This window comes from Cheilinus undulatus, linkage group 24 (genome assembly GCF_018320785.1).
Source record: "Cheilinus undulatus linkage group 24, ASM1832078v1, whole genome shotgun sequence".
Classification (NCBI taxonomy): domain Eukaryota; kingdom Metazoa; phylum Chordata; class Actinopteri; order Labriformes; family Labridae; genus Cheilinus; species Cheilinus undulatus.
The window spans coordinates 2,432,449-2,452,810 of record NC_054888.1 but is presented as its reverse complement, the minus strand read 5'-3'; the positions used below and the strand labels follow the sequence as shown (position 1 = coordinate 2,452,810).

Sequence of the window (20,362 nt, the reverse complement as noted above, 5' to 3'; positions counted from 1 at the left end):
TCAGAATTCTGACTTTGATCTTAAAATTCTGACTATGATCTTAGAATTCTGACTTTGATCTTAGTATTCTGACTTTAATCTTAGAATTCTGACTTTGATCTAAGAATTCTGACTTTGATCTAAGAATTCTGACCTTGATCTTAGTATTCTGACTTTGATCTTAGAATTCTGACTTTGATCTCAGAATTCTGACTTTGATCTCAGAATTTTGATTTTGATCTAACAATTCTAATTTTGGTCTTAGAATTCTGACTTTGATCTCAGAATTCTGACTTTGATCTAAGAATTCTGACTTTGATCTTAGTATTCTGACTTTGATCTAACAATTCTAATTTTGGTCTTAGAATTCTGACTTTGATCTCAGAATTCTGACTTTGATCTAAGAATTCTGACTTTGATCTTAGTATTCTGACCTTGATCTTAGTATTCTGACTTTGATCTTAGAATTCTGACTTTGATCTCAGAATTCTGACTTTGATCTTAGAATTCTGACTTTGATCTTAAAATTCTGACTTTGATTTCTAAAATTCAGACTTTGATCTCAGAATTCTGACTTTGATCTAAGAATTCTGACTTTGATCTAAGAATTCTTACCTTGATCTTAGTATTCTGACTTTGATCTTAGAATTCTGACTTTGATCTCAGAATTCTGATTTTGATCTTAGAATTCTAATTTTGGTCTTAGAATTCTGACTTTGACTTTAGAATTCTGACTTTGATCTCAGAATTCTGACTTTGATCTAAGAATTCTGACTTTGATCTTAGTATTCTGACCTTGATCTTAGTATTCTGACTTTGATCTTAGAATTCTGACTTTGATCTCAGAATTCTGACTTTGATCTTAGAATTCAGACTTTGATCTCAGAATTCTGACTTGTTAATTTTGATTAAATTTTTGAATTTTGACTTAGAATAAGAATTATCGTTAATCTAAGAATCATATCAGAAAAATTGTGTCTTTACATGTTTTCAGTTGCCCTGATCCTCTTCTGTACTATATACAATTACTTTAATAATAAATTACTGAACATAAAAAGTATTAATTTAAGTAAATATCAGATAGTATCATACCAAAGGTCAATGTCATAAAAATAGAGGTTCCAGTTTCATGTAATCCTCTACCATATCAACACAGTCATTTAATTTAGGTCAATTTTCTGCTGAGTTTTTAATTTCTACAAAGACTCCAAACACAAATCCCCCTCTTTCCTTTAGTAATAACACAACATGAAAAATGACACAAATATAAACCATGAAACCGCCATACATCATCCTGATTAATGCTCTCCAACCATCCAATCACAGCGAGGGAGCCCTGAGCTCTGATTGGCTGGGAGAAAAGAAGAAAAACATCATGTGATGTTGGACAGTGAGGCGGGATGGCTCTGCTTACAGATGCACATGGGCTCCAGCTGCTGTCTGAAGTACACTAAGGCTGGGAGCGTCTGCAGGGATTAGCGGGGTGTTCCCCATCCAAATCGAACACAGATGTGATCGGTGACCAGTTCAGCACAAACACGGGCAGACGCGCACAAAAACGCACACCGATGAAGAGCAGAAACACGTGTGAGCGTGGAAAGCACCTTCAAACTCTCACTTTAAAATCCAACATTTTCTGAATGTTGCATCGATTCTCCCTCTCAGCAGCAGACGAGTAAAAGTGTGATGTTTTTAATTATTTCAGAGTGATCCAGCCATGGTTTCAGTGCCTTTGGTTTAAAACAATGGCCATAAGTTGAGAATATGTTTATGTGCAATTTAGATAGTCCTTTCACACTTTGTGGTTTAAAACTGTGTCAAACATTTCCCAGAGTTTTTCTGCAATAGAGGCAATACTTAAGCTCTATTATCATTAAAAATGTTGTCCAAATGTTGGCAATATTTTTGTGCAATCTAGACAATGTGTTCACTCTTTTTTGGTTTAAAACGTCAAAAAAAAATTCTGTCCAGTTCAGACCGTTCTTTCATGCTATTGTCCAAATGTTCCACATTTTTCTGCAATTAAGACAAATTTACTCTGATCCTGCAATTTAAATCTAAAAGTTGCCAATATTATTTTGAAGTTGCTTTGATGCTCATTGGGTTCAAGCATTTAACAAAAAGATGCAAATGTTTTAGTGCAATTAAGACAGTTGTTTTATTTTAAAATTTCTCTAAAAGTTGCCATTTTTAGCGTGGTCTAGGCTGCGTTTTACAGCCGTTTTAATCTGAGACTTTATTTAAAAGCTGACAATTTTATTGTGCACCTAACTCCGCGGTTTGGTTAAAAAAAAACCTTAAAAAGTTGCCAATATTTTAGTTTAATTTAGGCAGCCTCTGTCAGCTGTTTTGATTAAAATTCCTCAAAAATTTAATCCAAGAATTTGTGTAAAGTTGCAGAATTTAGTATTAAAGTTGCCAATATTTTAGTGCAATTTAGGCATCTTTAAGCTGTTTTACTTTAAACGACCTCTAAAAGTTGCTGATATTTTAGTGCAATGTAGACTGTGCTTTCATGCTGTTTCAATTTCAAATATAAATATAAAAGTTGCCGATATTTTAGTGTAGTTTTGACGGATTTTTCATGCTCTCAAGGTTCATTTTTGTTGCCCATGTTTGGGTGCAATTTAGATAATCTTTCATTCTTTTATGGTTTAAAATTTGTCCAAAAGTTGCCACTGTTTTTGTGCAATCTAGACAGTTCTTTTCACTCTTAATGTAATTTTCAAACAAACAAAATTGAAGAGTTTTCAAATGATTCCAACTGTCTTTGTTCCCTCTGATGAGTAAAATCAGACTGTTGTAACGTATCTTTTCACGACTAAAATAGAAGCCTTAAACTCTCAGTAGTGACTAATTTCTCATTTCTTATGGGCAAAAAATGCAGACAAACTCCTACAAGCTGTCTAGATTACACAGATGAGTGGGCAACCTTTGCAAAGTAGATAGTACTGGCAAAGAAGACAGCTTCTGCAAACTATGCTGCCAAAGTAGTAAAGAAGAGCAATGATAGTAGATCGCAGTCTTAAAAAGCAAACCAACAACAAACCAACCCAGAGCCACCTAAATACACATCACTGATCACTTCTCTAATCGATTAATTTACCAGGAATATTTGTCATCATTCAAAGACTAATGTGACTAACTCCTCCCTCTTCAGTTTAAACAGCAGCAGCAGGTAAACAAATCAAACATACCTGATGTTTAGAGCTGAGGATCAGTGAAAGTTTCTAGAAGAGCGTCTGCAGAGGAAACTCCCTCACTAACGCTCACGCCCAGCCAGCTGCAGCAGCGATGAGGTCATGGGACCGTCAGACACGCCCCTCAGTGTGAGTCTCAGTGTGTACTTTGTGTGTGTGCGCTACCTTGTCGCTGTCAGCCGTGTTCTGTGACGTTCTGGAGGCGATGGAGACGGTGTCGGGCTGACTGCTGGCATCACCCAGACTGTCGGCATCCTCGCTCGTCTCCCTGAAACACAGAAACACGGGAAACATCAGCCGCGGCATGAAGGAGGGAAACAGGGAACGCTTGAGTAGAAGGAGAGACTTTCCTCTACAGGACAGGGGAACTCTCTCAGGTTCATTTCTACTAAGAAAATACACATCTAAGTTTCTGTTTGCAGCATCTGAAGACGGTCAGTGGGGTCTAAGTTGGCCAAACAGGTTGCCTTTAATTGCACTAGTAGGTGAAGCTAGAAAAGAGCTGGCTGTTCACTCAAGTTGCCAATGTTCTGTGCAATTTAGACAGTGTGCAGGAGTCTATCTGGCTTCCTAGTGACAGCACTGTCTGAATTTCACAAAACATTGGCAACTTTTGGGGAATTTGGTACAACTTGCCTGGAGTAAGTTCCTGGAGGGACAGGAGTCTGTCTGCAATTTTAAATCGGTAAATTGCCCAATATTGCCTGTTTGATTTTATTTAGGCATCATATCAAACATCCATATTTAAACCTATTGATAAAGAGAGCACGGTCTGAATTGGACAAAAACCTTGGCAACTTTTGGGAAAGTTGCTGAAACTGGCATGGAGGGAGTTCTAACCACTCTTCCAAAAGTTGCCAATGTTTAAGTGCAATTTCAACAGTGGGCAAGAGTCTATCTGGCTATCTAGCGACATCACTGTATACATTGCACAAAAACGTTGGCAGCTGTTGGGGTATTTGATGCAACTGGCATAGAGTAGGTTCCTCGAGGTACAGAGTCTATCTTTACACATAATGTATACCAAAGACATTTTTTTTGTTGCCAATGGACCAAATGCCGGCATTTTAACCAAAACAGAGAGGAAGCACTGTCTAAGTTGCTCAAAGATGTTGTCAACTTTTCAGAAGAGTGGGTGCAACTGGAGAGGAGTGAGTTCCAAGAGTTACTGGGCAATTTTAAACCAAATAAATTGCCCAGTATTGCCGGTTTGATTTTATTTAGGCATCATATCAAACATCCATATTTAGACCTTATGATAAAGAGAGCATGGTCTGAATTGGACAAAAACATTGGCAACTTTTAGGAAAGTTGTAGGAACTGGCAAGCAGGGAGTTCTAATCACTCTTCCAAAAGTTGCCAATGCTTTGGTGCAATTTCAACAGTGGGCAGGAGTCTAACTGGCTATCTAGTGAAGCCACTGTCTAAACTGTACAAAAAGTTGGCAACTTTTGAAGAAGTTGGTGTAATGAACAAACATGCAGTCTATCTGCAATTTTTAATCAGTTAATTGCACATAATGTATACCAAAGACAATACTTTTGTTGCCAGTGGGCCTAACGCTGGCATTTTAACCAAAACAGACAGGAAGCACTGTCTATGTTGCTCAAAGATGTTGCCAACTTTTCAGGACAGTGGGTGCAACTGAAGATAAGTTAGTTCCAGGAGTTACTGTGCAATTTTAAACCAAATAAATTGCCCAATATTGGGTGTTTGACTTTTCATCAAACATCCCTGTTTTTATCCTAATGGTAGAGAGAGCACTGTGTGAATTGCACAAAACGTTGGCAACTTTTGGGGAATTTGGTGCAACTGGCATGTAAGTTGCTGGAGGATCAGGAGACTATCAGCTTTTTTTAATCACTGAGATTTTATTGAGGCATCCTATCAATGTTCTGGTTGTTTGGAAACGGCGTGATTCCTGAGTGGCGTTTGGTTACAAGCTCTCTAAACAGGAGCAGAGAGCATGCTGGGAGTTGCGTGTTAGGAACAGCCATGACCATCAGTCGGAGGTCGTTTTCCTTTGAGGCATCTATCACACATGTGCTAACGGCGCTGACCTGCGGCTGATGCTGCGCTGCCGCCCCAGCGTGGGGTTTGGTGTCTTTGGGAGGGGGATGGGCTCCCTCAGAGCCCCCCGCAGGTGACCCCGCCTCTCCTGGATCACCTGCCGAATGCTGCGGACCCACTCCTGCTTCAGCTCCAAGGACGAGGCCTGAGGAGAGGGTGACAGACTTTAGAGAGGTGCATGATGGGTAAGATATCCTCTGATGGAAGTGAAACTGAGAGCACAGACCTTCAGGACGGTCTTGTTGTCTGACGTCGGCGTCCGTCCGACCCACAGGGCGAATTTACAGGGATCGCCCTCGATGTGCTCCGTCACGCCGAGCTCAGAGGTCTGACAATGAGAAACTCGTCAAAAACTGCCAAAACTCAAACAGCCTGTCTAAATTGACAAAATGTGTTGGCAACTTTTGAAAAAGTAGAACTGGTAAAAAGCAAAGGAAATCCTCTAGATAGATTTTTAGACAATGTGCAGAAATCTATAGACAAATTATGGTGATGCAATTAAGAAAATCTACTGTCTAACAAATAAATGTGAACACTCGTACATCATTTTGAACTAAAAAAGAGAATTTATGTCTGAATTGCACAGAAACATTGGCAACTTTTAGGAAAGTTGGCGAACCTAGTGACAGTCTAGTTCAGAAGGAGCGGGAGTTTATTTGCAAATAGTAGTATAAATTGTCCAACATTGGAAGTAAAGTCGTAGAATACTGACATTACATTTGCTGTAGATGTTTACAGAAAACTCTGATTTTTCCTGCATACTTCTGATGAATTTAAATCCCAGTTTAGGGATCAAACTATTGGAAGTTTTACCCTCAGCCGGCTCTTGTAGAGGTATTTGGTCCGTCCTGACGAGTCTTTGATTTCTTTGCTGAAGATGAGTGACAGCTCAAACAGGAAGAGGTGTCGGTCCCGCCCCTTCCTGATCAGAGACTTCGGCTCCCAAACAAGGAACGAGTCCTGGAGGAGGAGCTCGCCCTGGACCTCCAGACCCTCCTCCAGACCTGAGGAAGACAGAGTCCATGTTTGAATTCACAGGAGTTTCAGTAATTATCTCTTCAGGATGTTTATAAGAGGAGATTTTAATTCTGGATATTCAGCTGACAAATCTGCAGTGCGTGATGTCATCAACATGGACAAAAGTCTGTGCTGGTAACCTGTAAGGTGTACCTAATAAAGTGGCCATGTATGCACAGCTTGCAATGATTTTACAGGAGAGGAGTAGGACCACTGAAGAAAAAACACATTACTTTGTTTCAGATTCTGAGATTAGAGTAGGAGTTCTGGGATTGAGGTCAGTATTCTGAGATCAGAGTTGGAATTCTGAAATTAGAGTCGGAATTCTGGGATGGAGGTCAGTACTTTGATATTAAAGTTTGAATTCTAAGATCACAGTCGGAATTCTGAGTCTAAGTCAGAATTCTGATATTAAAATCGGAATTCTGAGATCACGGTCAGAATTCTTGGATTAAAGTCAGAAATCTGAGATTAGTGGAGGAATTCTGGGATTGAAGTCAGTATTTTGGGATCAGAGTCAGAATTCTGATATCACAATTGGAATTCTGAGATCACAGTCAGAATTCTGAGATTAGCGTCGGAATCCTGAGATCACAGTCGGAATTCTTGGATTAAAGTCAAGAATCTGAGATAAGTGTAGGAATTCTGGGATTGAAATCAGTATACTGAGATTACATGAGGAATGCTGAGACTACTGCCCGAATTCTGAGATTGACAAAGGAATTCTGGGAGTACAGTAGATATTCTGGGATTAAGTTAGAGATCAGAAATTATCAGAAAGTCAGAAATTATTATTCTAAGATTAATGTAGGAATTCTTGGAATAAAGTCAGAATTCTGTGATTGAAGTTGGGATTCTGAGATTAAAGTTAGAAATCTGAGATTAGTGTAGGAACTCTGAGATTAAAGTCAGAAATCAGAATTCTAGATCAAATTATAAATTTAAAGTCAGAATTCCGAGATTTAATTTGGAATTCTGAGATTAAGGGAGGAATGCTTAGATCAAAGTAGGGAATCTGGGATTACATTTAGAATTCTGAGATTAAAGTCAGAATTCTGAGATTAGTGTAGAGATTCCAAAATTGAAGTTGAATTCTAAGATTTAGGTAGGAATCCTGAGGTTAAAGGAGGAATTCTAAGATTATTGTAGGAATGTTGAGGTCAAAGCTGGAATTCTAAGGGTGTAGGAATTCTGAGGTCAAAGGCAGAATTCTGAGAACAAAGCTGGAGTTCTGAGATTTAAAGTAGGAATTGTATAATTACGGGAGGATTTTTGGGATTAAAGTAGGAATTCTGAGATTGAAGAAGGAATTCTGGAATTAAAGTAGGCAATCTGGGATTACAGTTAGAATTCTGAGATCAAAGATGGAATTCCTGGATCAAGGTCAAAATTCTGGGATTAAAGTCAGAGTTTTAAAGATTAGTGTAGGAATTCTGAGATTGAAGTTGGAATTCTTAGATTTAAGTAGGAATTCTGAGACTAAAATCAGAATTCTGACTTTTTCCCCCTGTATTGATTAAAGTTGTGTTAACTTCTTTCCAGTGTGCCTGGTCCTCTTCTGTAGGATACATTCTGTGATTTCCCAGCATTAATACTATAATGTTTGTGTGCGTTACCTTCCAGCATGCTAACATGCATAGCATCGTTAGCTCTCTTTGGGACGCTCAGCATGACGTCGAGGCCTTCTTTAATCTCACCTTTCCCCTCCTCGCAGCACGCCAGCAGCTCCTACAGAAACACAGAAACTCAGACCTCTGTCATCTGTTCCTTGCTTTATTCCAGTCTTTCCTGCTCTGATAAAGAGATTTCTTTTAAAATCCAGTAAAAACAGAGCGCTAAAGTCTCGGTCCCAGCTGCAGACGTCACCTTAGAAAGATAAAAAGAGAAACATAAAAAATGAAGCGTCATCTCAGCCCCCCACTGCTGCACCGCTCCAGTTTTCAAACCAACATGAAGCTCTTTCATTTCTTATTCTGGGCACACAGACCGCCTTGCTGCGCCGTCCTCTGGGCTCAGTATCAGAGTTTCTGGATTTAAAGCTGCTCTCAGTCCAATCCTCTGAGGTGTCAAGTTTCCAAACAAGCAGGAGGAACAAACATGGAGCGTTCCTCTTCATTTAGTAAAGGCTTTTCTCTGGAATCAGGAGGAAACACGGATAAACGTTACCTTCAGGAGCAACTGGTATTTGGTGATCCTCTGCACCGGTTTGATGAGAGCCGAGGAGATGGAGTTAGCTAGGCCGTGTCTCCTCTGGACCTCCTGAACACAGACACACAGGGTTAGAGACAGAGTTAAGAAGGAGAAGAGAACTCAAATAATCCCAAATCCCTGTCAATATTCCAGACAGATTCTACTAAAGTCCAGTTCTGACCTCGAAGAATCCGACGCCGTGCTGCTGGATGAGTAAACTGGAGTCGGGTTTGTTCCTGCAGTACGTCACGTACATGTGGAACTTATCGGCCTGAAACGGACAGGATCATCCACTTAGAGGATTTTAACCTTACATTTAGATTTTTATATTATTAAACAGGGAAACTAGGCAGTTACCCAGGTGACGAAGCAGTGGCCCACGTCCTCAGGAAGCTGCTCGTAGTTTTCCAGCTCTTTCAGGAAAATACTGGAAAATAAAACAGGTGATAAGTATTTAGTTTAATAAATAAATTAACTTTATATAAATACATTGGCTGTTTATTTCATTCATATTTTAATTCAGTATATTTTTTGTATTTTTTGCAGAAACCTGTTGTGGAACTCGTAGATGTCCTGGATGTTCCCAAACACGATGTCGTCCTTGTTGCTGAGCCCTGTCGGGACGTCCTCTGATCCACTGGTCATCTCCCACAGGTATGTCTGCACCAGGAGAGAGTTAACGATCAGAGGTTTTATGATGTATAACTTCTCATGCTTTAGTATTTTCATGAAATGTCCCACAGAGGAAGAGCCTCATCACTGCATGAATATGTTAATCATCTGCAGAAGTGTCAGCAGAGGGCGCTGTTGTTCCCAGTAAACACTGTTCTGGTTTTTACCTCGATGCACTCCTGCAGGTCTCTGACGTAGACTCTCTCTGTCTGCAGGAGCTCGGCCATGATGTACCTGTGAACAGGTGAACACGTTAAAGACACGCCCACGCCCTGACTGATCGCTCACCACTAGAAGGTCACTCACTCTTTCTTCCGGGCGGATCGTCTCTTCTCGTCGCTGACCTGATGACTTGGGTCGGACAGGTTCACCTCAGGGTCCGAGTCAGACAGACTGTTTGGGATCAGCTCCAGTTCTAGGTCCTTGTTGTCCTAATGGGGACATCGTAGATCACAGATGTTAGAGGTTAGTCACATTAAGGCTGTGGATTAAAGTGGTGTTATGCTTAAAACATGACCAAAATAAGGTTGAAATTGCAAAAATAGGTTGGCAACTTGGAGGAAAGTGGGTGGAACTGGTGGAGACTAAAGATTTCTTACCTTTGACATGCACTTTTCCTAAAGTTGCCAACATGTTTGTGCGATTACACCATGCTTTCTCTATTTCAGTTAAAGACATGAACAAAGATAAGGTTGAAATTGCAAAAATAGGTTGGCAACTTTTGGAAAAGTGGTAGAAATTGGTGAAACCTGAAGATTTCTTACCAGTTCCACTCACTTTTCTTAAGTTGCCAACATGCTTATGCAATTCAGACCATGCTTTGTCTGCTTTTGGTTACATTACCAGAGATAATGTCTAAATTGCAAAAAAAAAAAAAAAATGTTGGCAACTTTTGGAAAAGTGGGTGTAACTGGTGAAGCTTGAAGATTTCTTACCAGTACACTCACTTTTCTTAAAGTTGCCAGCCTGTTTGTGCAATTACACCATGCTTTCTTGAATTCAGTAAAAGACATGACCAACGATAAGGTTGAAATTGCAAAAATGGGTTGGCAACTTGCAGGAAAGTAGTGAAAATCAGTGAAACCTGAAATTCTTACCATTTCCACTCACTTTTCCTAAAGTTGCCAACATGCTTGTGCGATTCACACCTTGCTTTGTCTGTTTTTTTGGCTTAAAGACATGACCAAAGATAATTTTTAAATTGCAAAAATAGGTTGGTAACTTTTGGAAAAATGGGTGGTATTGGTAAAGCCTTAAGATTTCTTACCAGTTCCACTCAATTTGCCAACAGTTGCCAACATGCTTATGCAATTCTGACCGTGCTTTCTTTATTTTTTGCTTAAAAACATGACCAAGGATATCTTAATTGCAAAAATAGGTTGGCAACTAGTAGGAAAGAGGGTGGAACTGGTGAAGCTTCAAGATTTCTTACCAGTACACTCACTTTTCTTAAAGTTGTCAGCCTGTTTGTGCAATTAGACCATGCTTTCTCGAATTCAGTTGACATGACATGACCAAAGATAAGGTTGAAATTGCAAAAATGGGTTGGCAACTTTTGTAAAAGTGGCTGTAACTGTTGAAGCTTGAAGATGTCTTACCAGTACCAATCATTTTTCCTAAAGTTGCCAGGCTGTTTGTGCATTTAAGAGCATGCTTTCTCTATTTTGGTGAAAAACATGACCAAAGATTATGAAATTGCAAAAATGGGTTGGCAACTTGAAGAAAAGTGGTGAAAAACATTGAAACCTATAGATTTCTTACCAGTTCCACTCACTTTTCCTAAGTTGCCAACATGCTTGTGCAAATCAGACCATGCTTTGTCTGTTTTTGGTTAAAGACATGACTTAAGATAAGGTTGACATTGCAAAAATGGGTTGGCAACTTTTGTAAAAGTGGCTTCACCAGTTACAGCCACTTTTGTAAAAGTGGCTGTAACTGGTGAAGCTTGAAGATTTCTTACCATTTCTACTCATTTTTCCTAAAGTTGCCAACCTGTTTGTGCAATTAGACCATGCTTTCTCTATTTTGGTGTAAGACATGAACACAGATATCTAAATTGCTAAAATAGGTTGGCAACTTGAATGGAAGTGGTAAAGATTGATGAAACCTGAAGATTTCTTTCCAGTCCCACTCACTTGTCCTTAAGTTGCCAACCTGTTTGTGCAATTAGACCATGCTTTCTCCATTTTGGTTAAAAACATGACCAAAGATTATGAAATTGCAAAAATGGATTGGCAATTTTTGGAAATTGGTGAGAATTGGTGAAACCTGAAGATTTCTTACCAGTTCCACTGACTTTTCCTAAAGTTGCCAACATGCTTGCACAATTAGGACCATGCTTTTTCTGTTTTTGGTTAAAAACATGACCAAAGATGTCTAAATTGCAAAAATAGGTCGGCAAAATTTAGAGAGTGAGTGGGTGGAAAGGTGAACACTAAGGAGCACATATATGTGCCAACATTTTTCTGCCTATGTTGACTTTCCTTTGTTGGCAACTTTTGGAAAAGACTTTTGGTAACTCTGACAAAAGTTGCCAACTGTGGTCTACTATTTGGCTAAACTGGAGGGGAGAATCTCCCAACACCCCCAGCTTCACCAACATTGCATCCTCTGTCTTTGATGATGCCATCCTTTAGTCTTTAGTAGGCTTTAGAAAGATGATGTCATCAGAGGTTCTAGGATATTTGAGACTACAGAGGTTCAATCAGGATTAGGGGGCTTTCGTATTGAAGCAGAGAAAAGTGGATCAGACTGTTCCTGTCTGAATTTTAAATAAAGGTTTTGAAGCCTCCTGTTGATTAACGGCCTCCGTACCTGCGAGCATCCTCCCAGCGCTGTCTCCAGTATGTGGCGGTACTGTCCCATCCTGACGGTGAAGTCCCGGTAACGCTTATCCACGGTGGAGACGCAGCGGCGGAGCTCTGTGCGGTGGGCGTGGCCTTTAGCCAGCATGCTCTCAGCTAACTGGATCAGCAGGTGGACCTTCTCCTGGGTGTGCTGGGAGACGGACGGACAGGTGAGCGATGATGGGAATACTAGAATAAAGACTGTAAACCTGTCTATGTTCTCACCTTGGCTGACACGCAGAACTCCCGGTGCTGGTTCAGGAGCTCCTGGGTCTCTGCCACCGACGCCCCCGCTGACGTGTGCGTGGCCAGGTAGTGGTCACCTGACTGCTGCAGCCAATCCATAGCCTGCAACAAACCACTATAGAATAATCTGGAATCTTTAAGGCCCTATTTTGTCAGATTCAGTGGTTGTTAGAGGTCTACCTGCTGGGCGTGGGTCTGGAACATGAGGTACTGCTGACACTGATCCAGACGGCGTTTCTTTAAAGTCCAGAAATGAAGGACTCGGTTCTCCCTCTGGAGCAGCTCACTGAGGATACCTGCAGACACAAACACACCTGGATCAGCCAAACTAACACGTTTATGTACGTTAATATAAAACGGTTAAATGTGGCGTTCCTCAGGGCTGTGTGCCGGGTCCTCTCAGGTTCTTTATTATTATATTTAAGTGTGTGATTTTTGAGTGTTTTAGTTTGTGTATTCATCACTCACCTTTGACCTGCTGCTCCGGTACCCTGGAGTGTCCGGTGACCTCACTGACACCGGAAACGGTGACGCTGTGGCCTGAGATGTTCGCCATGGTGACACTGTTTCTGTGGATGTACTTGAGGAAAACCTCGGCGTTCCTTCTGGCCAGAGTGCAGGCCTGCCAGGATGAAAACAGGATGTTAGATCCTCTCTATGGTGGGATTTCATACAAATGCCTGATTTCACCAAACCCTGCTCTCCTCCTCACCTTCAGGAACGCCTCTTTCTGCTCCATGTGTTTGTTAATGAGCGGCAGCAGTTGCTCCGGCTGCCGGTCTCCGCCCCCACACCAGTCCTCCTCCCTGCGGTACTCCTGCTCCAGACTCTCCAGGACGCCGCACACCTGGGGAGACGAACAGACAGGTGAGTCACGAGACAGAGAGGTGCTAACTCGTGACACGTGGACCGGTAGTTTTACCTGCTGGGACGTCCTGTAGAAAGCTGCGGAGGCGTTCACCAGTTTGAGTCTGTCCTCTATCCTCAGCATCAGAGTCTGCCAGTGCAGCGCCACCGTCTGGGCACAGGACCGCACTGCATCTGGATCATAGTGACCAGACCTGAAGGGGAGAGCTTATTATCAGTGTTTTGGGGTTTTTATTCACAAATATTCCCTCCATTAGTACCTGTATTAGTCCCTAAAACATCAGATTTTATTCATAATATCAGTAATAATGCATTTAATTTTATAGATGGCATGATGTTGTGGCTGAAATGGGACAGTAGGAAGGAGGGAGTGGGCGTGGCTTATTCCTCTGTCAAAGATGTGTGATGTCATCAAACACAGTCTTTACTGAATCCAAACTTCACCATAGTCCTGAGAACATTTGGAGTGAATGAATATTTAAACGGGGACTAACCGGACCAGCAGCTCTGCTCTCTGCTGCAGAGCCAGAGCCACCTGGTGAGTCCTCTGTAGGGAGTCGGCGTGCAGCAGACCCTAAAGACAGAGACAAAGACGGCTTAATTTCCCAAGATTTAAACAGAAGACTGGTATGTTTCAGTTTTGCATCACTGCCCTCCCCGTGGAGGTTCTCTGGCTGCATCCATGTGGGGAGGGGACCTCCGGGTAGACCCAGGTCTTACTGGGGGTACTGTATGTCCCGCCTGGTCTGCGAGCACCTTGGAATCAAACACTTACTCTAACCCAGGAAGAGCTGGAAAATGACCTAACCCTTTACAACCCAGCATCACTAAAACAGCTCTCACTTTAATTTAAGTGAGGAGCAGAGGGAGTCACATGTTCACCTGTTAGCCTGAAAAGTGGTAAAGCTAACAAAGCTAACAAAGACAACAGAAAGGCAGCAGCTATTAAACTAAAGAGATTAAAGAAAAGCCTGAATCCTCAAATAACTGTCAGGACTTGTTGAACACAAAAACAAAAACACAGAATAATCCTGATTTTACTTTCAATCAGAATGACGGTGGTCATAGCCGTCATCAGCTGTTAAAGATGACTGTTTTAATGGGTGAGAAATGCAGTTACCTCTATGGCCTGCTGGAGGCGCTCATGCTCCCTTTGCAGCTGCTCAGCTTCAGATAAACAGCTGGAGTTCAACATGCAGGACGATAACATGACCTCGCCCTCCGAGATCCAGCCGAGCACCTGAGACAGGTAAAGAGAGAGAGAGGATGATGTTAGCTGGACATGCAGGTGTGAAAACAGGTTATCAAGATCATTTTATGAGTCTTAAAAGAGTATTTTCATTCAGTGATTTACTTCTTAGTTTCACTTGTTTTTTTTAAATTTCTTTTTCATTGTTTTCTATTTTCCTTTTATTCTATTTTTTACAAAAAATCTCACAACATTGAAGAACAGGCGACATTTGGTGGAGAAAAAGCAAGAAGGGATTTTTATCTACACTGCACAAACTGACAGTACCCAGCCTCTATGATAGGTTTTTATTTAATTCAAATGGTTCTACTTTTATTTTAGTGATTCAATTTCAGTGAAATAGAAAGATTTTTCTACTCTACTCTAACTGATTTTATTTCAGTTAACTACAATCATTTTTCTACTTTAATTTTTCTGATTTAATTTCAGTCAACTAGAATGATTTTTCAGCTTTAGTTTTAGTGATTTCAGTTAACTAGATTGATTTTTCAGATTTAGTTTAAGTGTTTTCAGTTAACTAGAATGATTTTTCAGCTTCAGTTTTAGTGATTTAAGTTAACTAGATTGATTTTTCAGCTTCAGTTTTATTGATTTAAGTTAACTAGATTGATTTTTCAGATTTAGTTTTAGTGATTTCAGTTAACTAGAATGATTTTTCAGCTTCAGTTTTAGTGATTTAAGTTAACTAGATTGATTTTTCAGATTTAGTTTTAGTGTTTTCAGTTAACTACAATGATTTTTCAGCTTTAGTTTTAATGTTTTGAGTTAACTATATGATTTTTTAGCTTTAGTTTTAGTGATTTAAGTTAACTAGAATGATTTTTCAGCTTTAGTTTTAGTCTTTTGAGTTAACTCGTATGATTTTTAGATTTAGATTTAGTGATTTGAGTTAACTAGAATGATTTTTCATATTTAGTTTTAATGTTTTGAGTTAACTAGAATGATTTTTCAGCTTTAGTTTTAGTGATTTGAGTTAACTAGATTGATTTTTCATATTTAGTTTTAGTGAATAGAGTTAACTATAATGATTTTTCAGCTTTAGTTTTAGTGATTTCAGTTAACTAGAATGATCTTTAAGCTTTAGTTTTAGTGATTTCAGTTAACTAGAATGATTTTTAGATTTAGTTTTAGTGATTTGAGTTAACTAGAATGATTTTTCAGCTTCAGTTTTAGTGATTTCAGTTAACTAAAATGATCTTTAAGCCTTAGTTTTAGTGATTTGAGTTAACTAGAATGATTTTTCAGCTTTAGTTTTAGTGATTTCAGTTAACTAGAATGATTTTTCAGCTTCAGTTTTAGTGATTTCAGTTAACTAGAATGTTTTTACCCCTTTACCTTCAGTTTTAGATGGCTCTTACAGCCTTGTTGCCGTTACCTGTTTGACCTGGCTCTGCAGGTGTCTCAGCTGCAGGTTCTGCTCCAGGTGAGTGTGTGTGTGATCTGCTATCTGCTGCAGCTCCTTCTGTTTGTCCTGCAGGAGGCGCTGTAGCTCCTCCACCTGTGAGGTTAGCCCCCCCTCTGCCTCTGACAGCTCGATACCTGCGGGTACATGAACAGACGCCTTTACAGAGGCCGAGGTCGGCGGTATATCAGCTCAAACGTGACGTTTTCAACCGCAGCTCTTCCTGCATGCATTCATAGGTGTGACTGCATGTCTGTGTCTCTATGGCAAATTCAATATGCTGGTTTCCATGGGGACCAGCTGTGTGCTTCAGAGAACAGTTTCCATAGCAACCTCTTCCCCCTTTCCCCCCGCCCCCCACCACCCTCTGCCCCCCCCCCCCCCCCCCGCAGCACCTCTCTACCCCCGTTTCATGGCGTGTTCCTGCTGCTCGGACTGATTCCAAACAATAGCATTAAAATAATACACTCATTTCTATTTTCTCCCTACTAGAGGGAACAAAATCAATATGGCCGTCTGTTCTGATCTGTGAACTGTTTAGCCTCCTGCCAGTTCGGCCTTTCGCCAGTTTATGGTCGTTTGAAGCCGTCAGTGAACCCTGGAAAACCCTCAAAAACCATTTGGAAATCCAAAACACTGGAAATACTTGAAAGACCACATGAAGCTTTAAATGAATCTCTGTGTCCTAAATAGTAATTGACTTTTAAGCTCCTGGGACTCCTTTAAAACCACGGAGGCACCCAGAATAATCTATGGAAACCAATCAAAACCTCAGGAACCATCACAGGAAACACTAGACGGTTTCTGTGAGTCCACTCTGGGACGAGTAGAGGTCTATCGAGGATCTCTGGAACCTCCTAAACAGCCGCTGAAACACCAAAGAGGGACATTTTTAGATCTATTAGACTCTTTAACTCTATTATGGAGCTGGAGGAAGCTGGAGCAGACTCAACCCTCAGATGGAGTTAAAGAAGCCGTTACACTCCGGATGTTCCTGACCAAAAATGGCAGCATACTTAGATAACAATGTGGACTATGTACTAGGGCTGTCAATAAAGTAACATTTTTAATCGCAATTAATCTCACAACGTTCATAGTTAACTTGAGATTAATCACCAAATAATCACGAAATTTTAACCGTGGGGGGTGGGGGGGCAGGAATCAGAACTCGGCCTAACAGTACTAGTCCACTTTCTTTGCAGTGTGTTTTCATACCAACAATGTTTAGTTAAAACATTATGCAGATGATGCCCTTCCTCTATGTTTCTGATTGGTTGTTAGAATAACAGTAATGGTTAGAACCACTGATGGCACTGTTTACCCCAGTGTCAGCCCTAACAGAAGCTTTGACTCTTACCAGACGCCTGGACTTCAGTGATGTACTGCTGAAGGTCGTGACCTTGTTGGATGACCTCATAGATCATGTTGTTCATGGCCAGCCTCCGCTCCATGTGCCTGTAGATTAACCAATGAGCCAATCAGAGAATGCAGAGACAGATAGAGAAGACGGTGTCATTACTCTGATGTGTTTACCTGTGGATGCGCTGCTGTGCTAGCGTTAGCACCTCAGGGCTAGCCTCCACTAGCCGTGCCTGTCCCAGCGCCAGCTTTTCTGGAGCAAGCTTGTCCTGGTTTGTCTCAGCGAGTCGTGGGGTCGCCAGTTTCTCTGCAGAGAAGTCCTGGGACTGTTTCTGGAGGTCCTGCTTCCAGGCATCCATTTCCCCGGTCACCTAAAAAACACACAAAGATGTAAGCAAGCCGGCCCACAGAACTGTCTGGGCCCCTGAAAAACCCAGAAAATAGACCCCTGAAAAACCCAGAAAATAGACCCCTGACAAACCCAGAGAATGGACCTGATAAACCCAGAGAATGGACCCTGATAAACCCAGAGAATGGACCCTGATAAACCCAGAGAATGGACCCTGACAAACCCAGAGAATGGACCTGATAAACCCAGAGAATGGACCCTGACAAACCCAGAGAATGGACCTGATAAACCCAGAGAATGGACCTGATAAACCCAGAGAATGGACCCTGATAAACCCAGAGAATGGACCCTGATAAACCCAGAGAATGGACCCTGATAAACCCAGAGAATGGACCCTGATAAACCTAGAGAAGGGACCTGATAAACCCAGAGAATGGACCCTGATAAACCCAGAGAATGGACCCTGATAAACCCAGAGAATGGACCCTGATAAACCCAGAGAATGGACCCTGATAAACCTAGAGAATGGACCTGATAAACCCATAGAATGGACCCTGATAAACCCAGAGAATGGACCCTGATAAACCCAGAGAATGGACCCTGATAAACCTAGAGAATGGACCTGATAAACCCAGAGAATGGACCCTGATAAACCTAGAGAATGGACCCTGATAAACCCAGAGAATGGACCCTGATAAACCCAGAGAATGGACCCTGATAAACCTAGAGAATGGACCCTGATAAACCCAGAGAATGGACCTGATAAACCCAGAGAATGTCGTTGGATTGGTAGCATTGGAGCTAGCATCTTGGCTAACAGTTCCCTCATTTTGGACCTAAATAGTGTGTTGAGATATTTTTGGGTCTGGAGCTGAAATTGTTCAATGGTGAACTTTTTAATACCTTTTCACCACTTTAAACTAATATTTGGCCCTTTTTTTTTTTACCACTGGTAACCCATTTTCCCCACATGTTGCCCATTCCAGTAAAACAATCCCCAAAATTCCATGTAAATTCCAGGAAATTTTTAGGCAGATTCCCCAAAATTCCCTGAAATTTCATTGAAATTCTTGAAAATTTTAAAGCACCCTTCCAAATCAATTTCCAGGTTCTAATAAAAAAAATTCCCACATAATCATGAAAATGTCAGTAAATTTTAAAGCATATTCCCCAGATCTTCCAATAAACTCTTCAAAATGTACAAAAATATCTCCTAAGTTTCCTTGAAAATACCAATAAATTGTAAAGTGAATTCGCTCTGAACTTTCATAACAAATTCCCTAAAATTTACAAATACACACCCAAAAATTTCAAGAAATGACAAACAATTCCCCAAAACAAATTCCCTAAAATTTCAATGAATATCCCTTAAAATTTCTAAGGACAACCCTCCCACCCAGGCCAGAAAATGAAAATCAAATTTCTAAAAAGTAACAACACATTCCCAAAACCTCTATGATTATGACTGAAAATCTCCAAACAAAATTCCCAAATTTTGATAAAAATGCTCCCAAAAATTGCAAAGCAAATATCCCCAAAACTCCCAATGAAACTTTTCAAAGTATAAAAAAATATCTCCATAATTTTCATATGGAGATATTTGAAAAGAAAATTTCCAAACAAGTTTCCTGAATCTTTAAAAATGTTCCCACTAAAATTTCACATCAAAATCGCCCCAAAATTACAAATTCATTAACCAGAATTCCAAATGTCATAAAATTCCCCATTAACAAATTTCCAGAAATTTCCATGAAAATATCCAAAAATTTTGAAGCCAATGTACCCCCGAAACTTCCAATTTAACTCTTAGAAATATAAATTCCCATGAAAATACTTGAAAAATCCCAAGTGAATTCCCCAAAATATCCCTAAAATTTCCTTGAAAATTCTGTAAAATACTGTTGCAAAATGTTCCATCGTTTTCAGAAAATGAGTCAAACTTTAATGACCAAATATCTCAAATCTTAATAGCAGAGATTATGAATGTGTTGTAGGGCCCTGAGAGGTTAAAAACAGCCTTGTTGTGAGAAAGCTCAGTGATTGGCTGAACTCAGTAAAGCCAAACCAGCGTACCTCCAGCGTGCACTGGTGCAGGATGCGGAGCTGAAGGTAAACATCTAATCTGATCTTCCTCTGGTGGAAAAGTTCCTCCAGTTGAACGTGAGACTCCTCCAGCTGCTGCAGCACCGTCTCCACATGGCCCACCGAGCTGCCCTGGGGCCTGAAACAAATGCACCTTAAAGGGTTAAACACACTTAAAAACACACCCCACTAACCAGAAAAAGAACAATCCCACACAGACGGATAGAAACGGGAAAGTAAGACACCTGCAAACCACAAATGTGAAGGGTTAAACTGAATGCAAATCAAACACGCCCACGAAGAAGAAAGAAAAACTGTTCATGCATGGATTTATGAATTTAAAGAAAACACCCACAGAGACCTTCAGAGGTCACACACTCCTCTAACTAACAGACAAACACAGAGGAATAGAAATCAAACATGCCAAACACTGACTCCACACAGGCTGCAGGGCTGCCCTAGTAAAAGAAACAAACTCCCACATAGTAAACACTTCCAAACATGCCATTGAAATTTAAAAATAAATGCAAATAATACACAAATAGCTCTAATATAATTCTCTCTGATACAACACGTAAAATCTGTGGGTGCATTATGAATCAAACGCACCCACTCACACAGAAGAGCAGAGGTCTCGTTCTTACGATTGTAATAATATAAACAAGGAAAAAGCTTCAGAATTTGTACAGAAAAAGGAAGACGCAACTTGGTAATTCAATCATTTCACTAAGTCAACGATGGCTAAAAGTAGCAAGGTGTAATTAAGAAAGTAGCCAGCTGTTAGAAGGGCAACGGGGCTCTGTCAGAAACTTTATAATATAGGCCTGGAGAGAG

At 40.6% G+C, this 20,362-nt stretch overlaps 1 protein-coding gene across 2 annotated transcripts in view; it reads right to left on the bottom strand.

Moving 5' to 3' along the window:
* LOC121506261 (kalirin-like) overlaps positions 1 to 20,362 on the bottom strand; it is a 77,081-nt gene that overhangs the window by 27,002 nt on the left and 29,717 nt on the right. For both annotated transcript variants that reach the window (XR_005991630.1, XM_041781983.1), the window contains exons 17-39: positions 19,520 to 19,667; positions 17,272 to 17,468; positions 17,096 to 17,193; positions 15,712 to 15,875; positions 14,208 to 14,327; positions 13,582 to 13,661; positions 13,143 to 13,281; positions 12,933 to 13,067; positions 12,689 to 12,842; positions 12,401 to 12,516; positions 12,200 to 12,322; positions 11,943 to 12,125; positions 9,435 to 9,559; positions 9,296 to 9,362; positions 9,007 to 9,116; positions 8,814 to 8,883; positions 8,638 to 8,727; positions 8,433 to 8,525; positions 7,883 to 7,994; positions 6,063 to 6,253; positions 5,476 to 5,577; positions 5,240 to 5,394; positions 3,345 to 3,447 (exon numbers count right to left, since the gene is read on the bottom strand). Coding sequence is in view for 1 of the 2 variants with exons in the window: in XM_041781983.1 (XP_041637917.1) it covers positions 3,345 to 3,447; positions 5,240 to 5,394; positions 5,476 to 5,577; positions 6,063 to 6,253; positions 7,883 to 7,994; positions 8,433 to 8,525; positions 8,638 to 8,727; positions 8,814 to 8,883; positions 9,007 to 9,116; positions 9,296 to 9,362; positions 9,435 to 9,559; positions 11,943 to 12,125; positions 12,200 to 12,322; positions 12,401 to 12,516; positions 12,689 to 12,842; positions 12,933 to 13,067; positions 13,143 to 13,281; positions 13,582 to 13,661; positions 14,208 to 14,327; positions 15,712 to 15,875; positions 17,096 to 17,193; positions 17,272 to 17,468; positions 19,520 to 19,667 (2,875 nt within the window). In the remaining variant the exon portion in view is untranslated. The remainder of the gene's footprint in view (positions 1 to 3,344; positions 3,448 to 5,239; positions 5,395 to 5,475; positions 5,578 to 6,062; positions 6,254 to 7,882; positions 7,995 to 8,432; positions 8,526 to 8,637; positions 8,728 to 8,813; positions 8,884 to 9,006; positions 9,117 to 9,295; positions 9,363 to 9,434; positions 9,560 to 11,942; positions 12,126 to 12,199; positions 12,323 to 12,400; positions 12,517 to 12,688; positions 12,843 to 12,932; positions 13,068 to 13,142; positions 13,282 to 13,581; positions 13,662 to 14,207; positions 14,328 to 15,711; positions 15,876 to 17,095; positions 17,194 to 17,271; positions 17,469 to 19,519; positions 19,668 to 20,362) is intronic.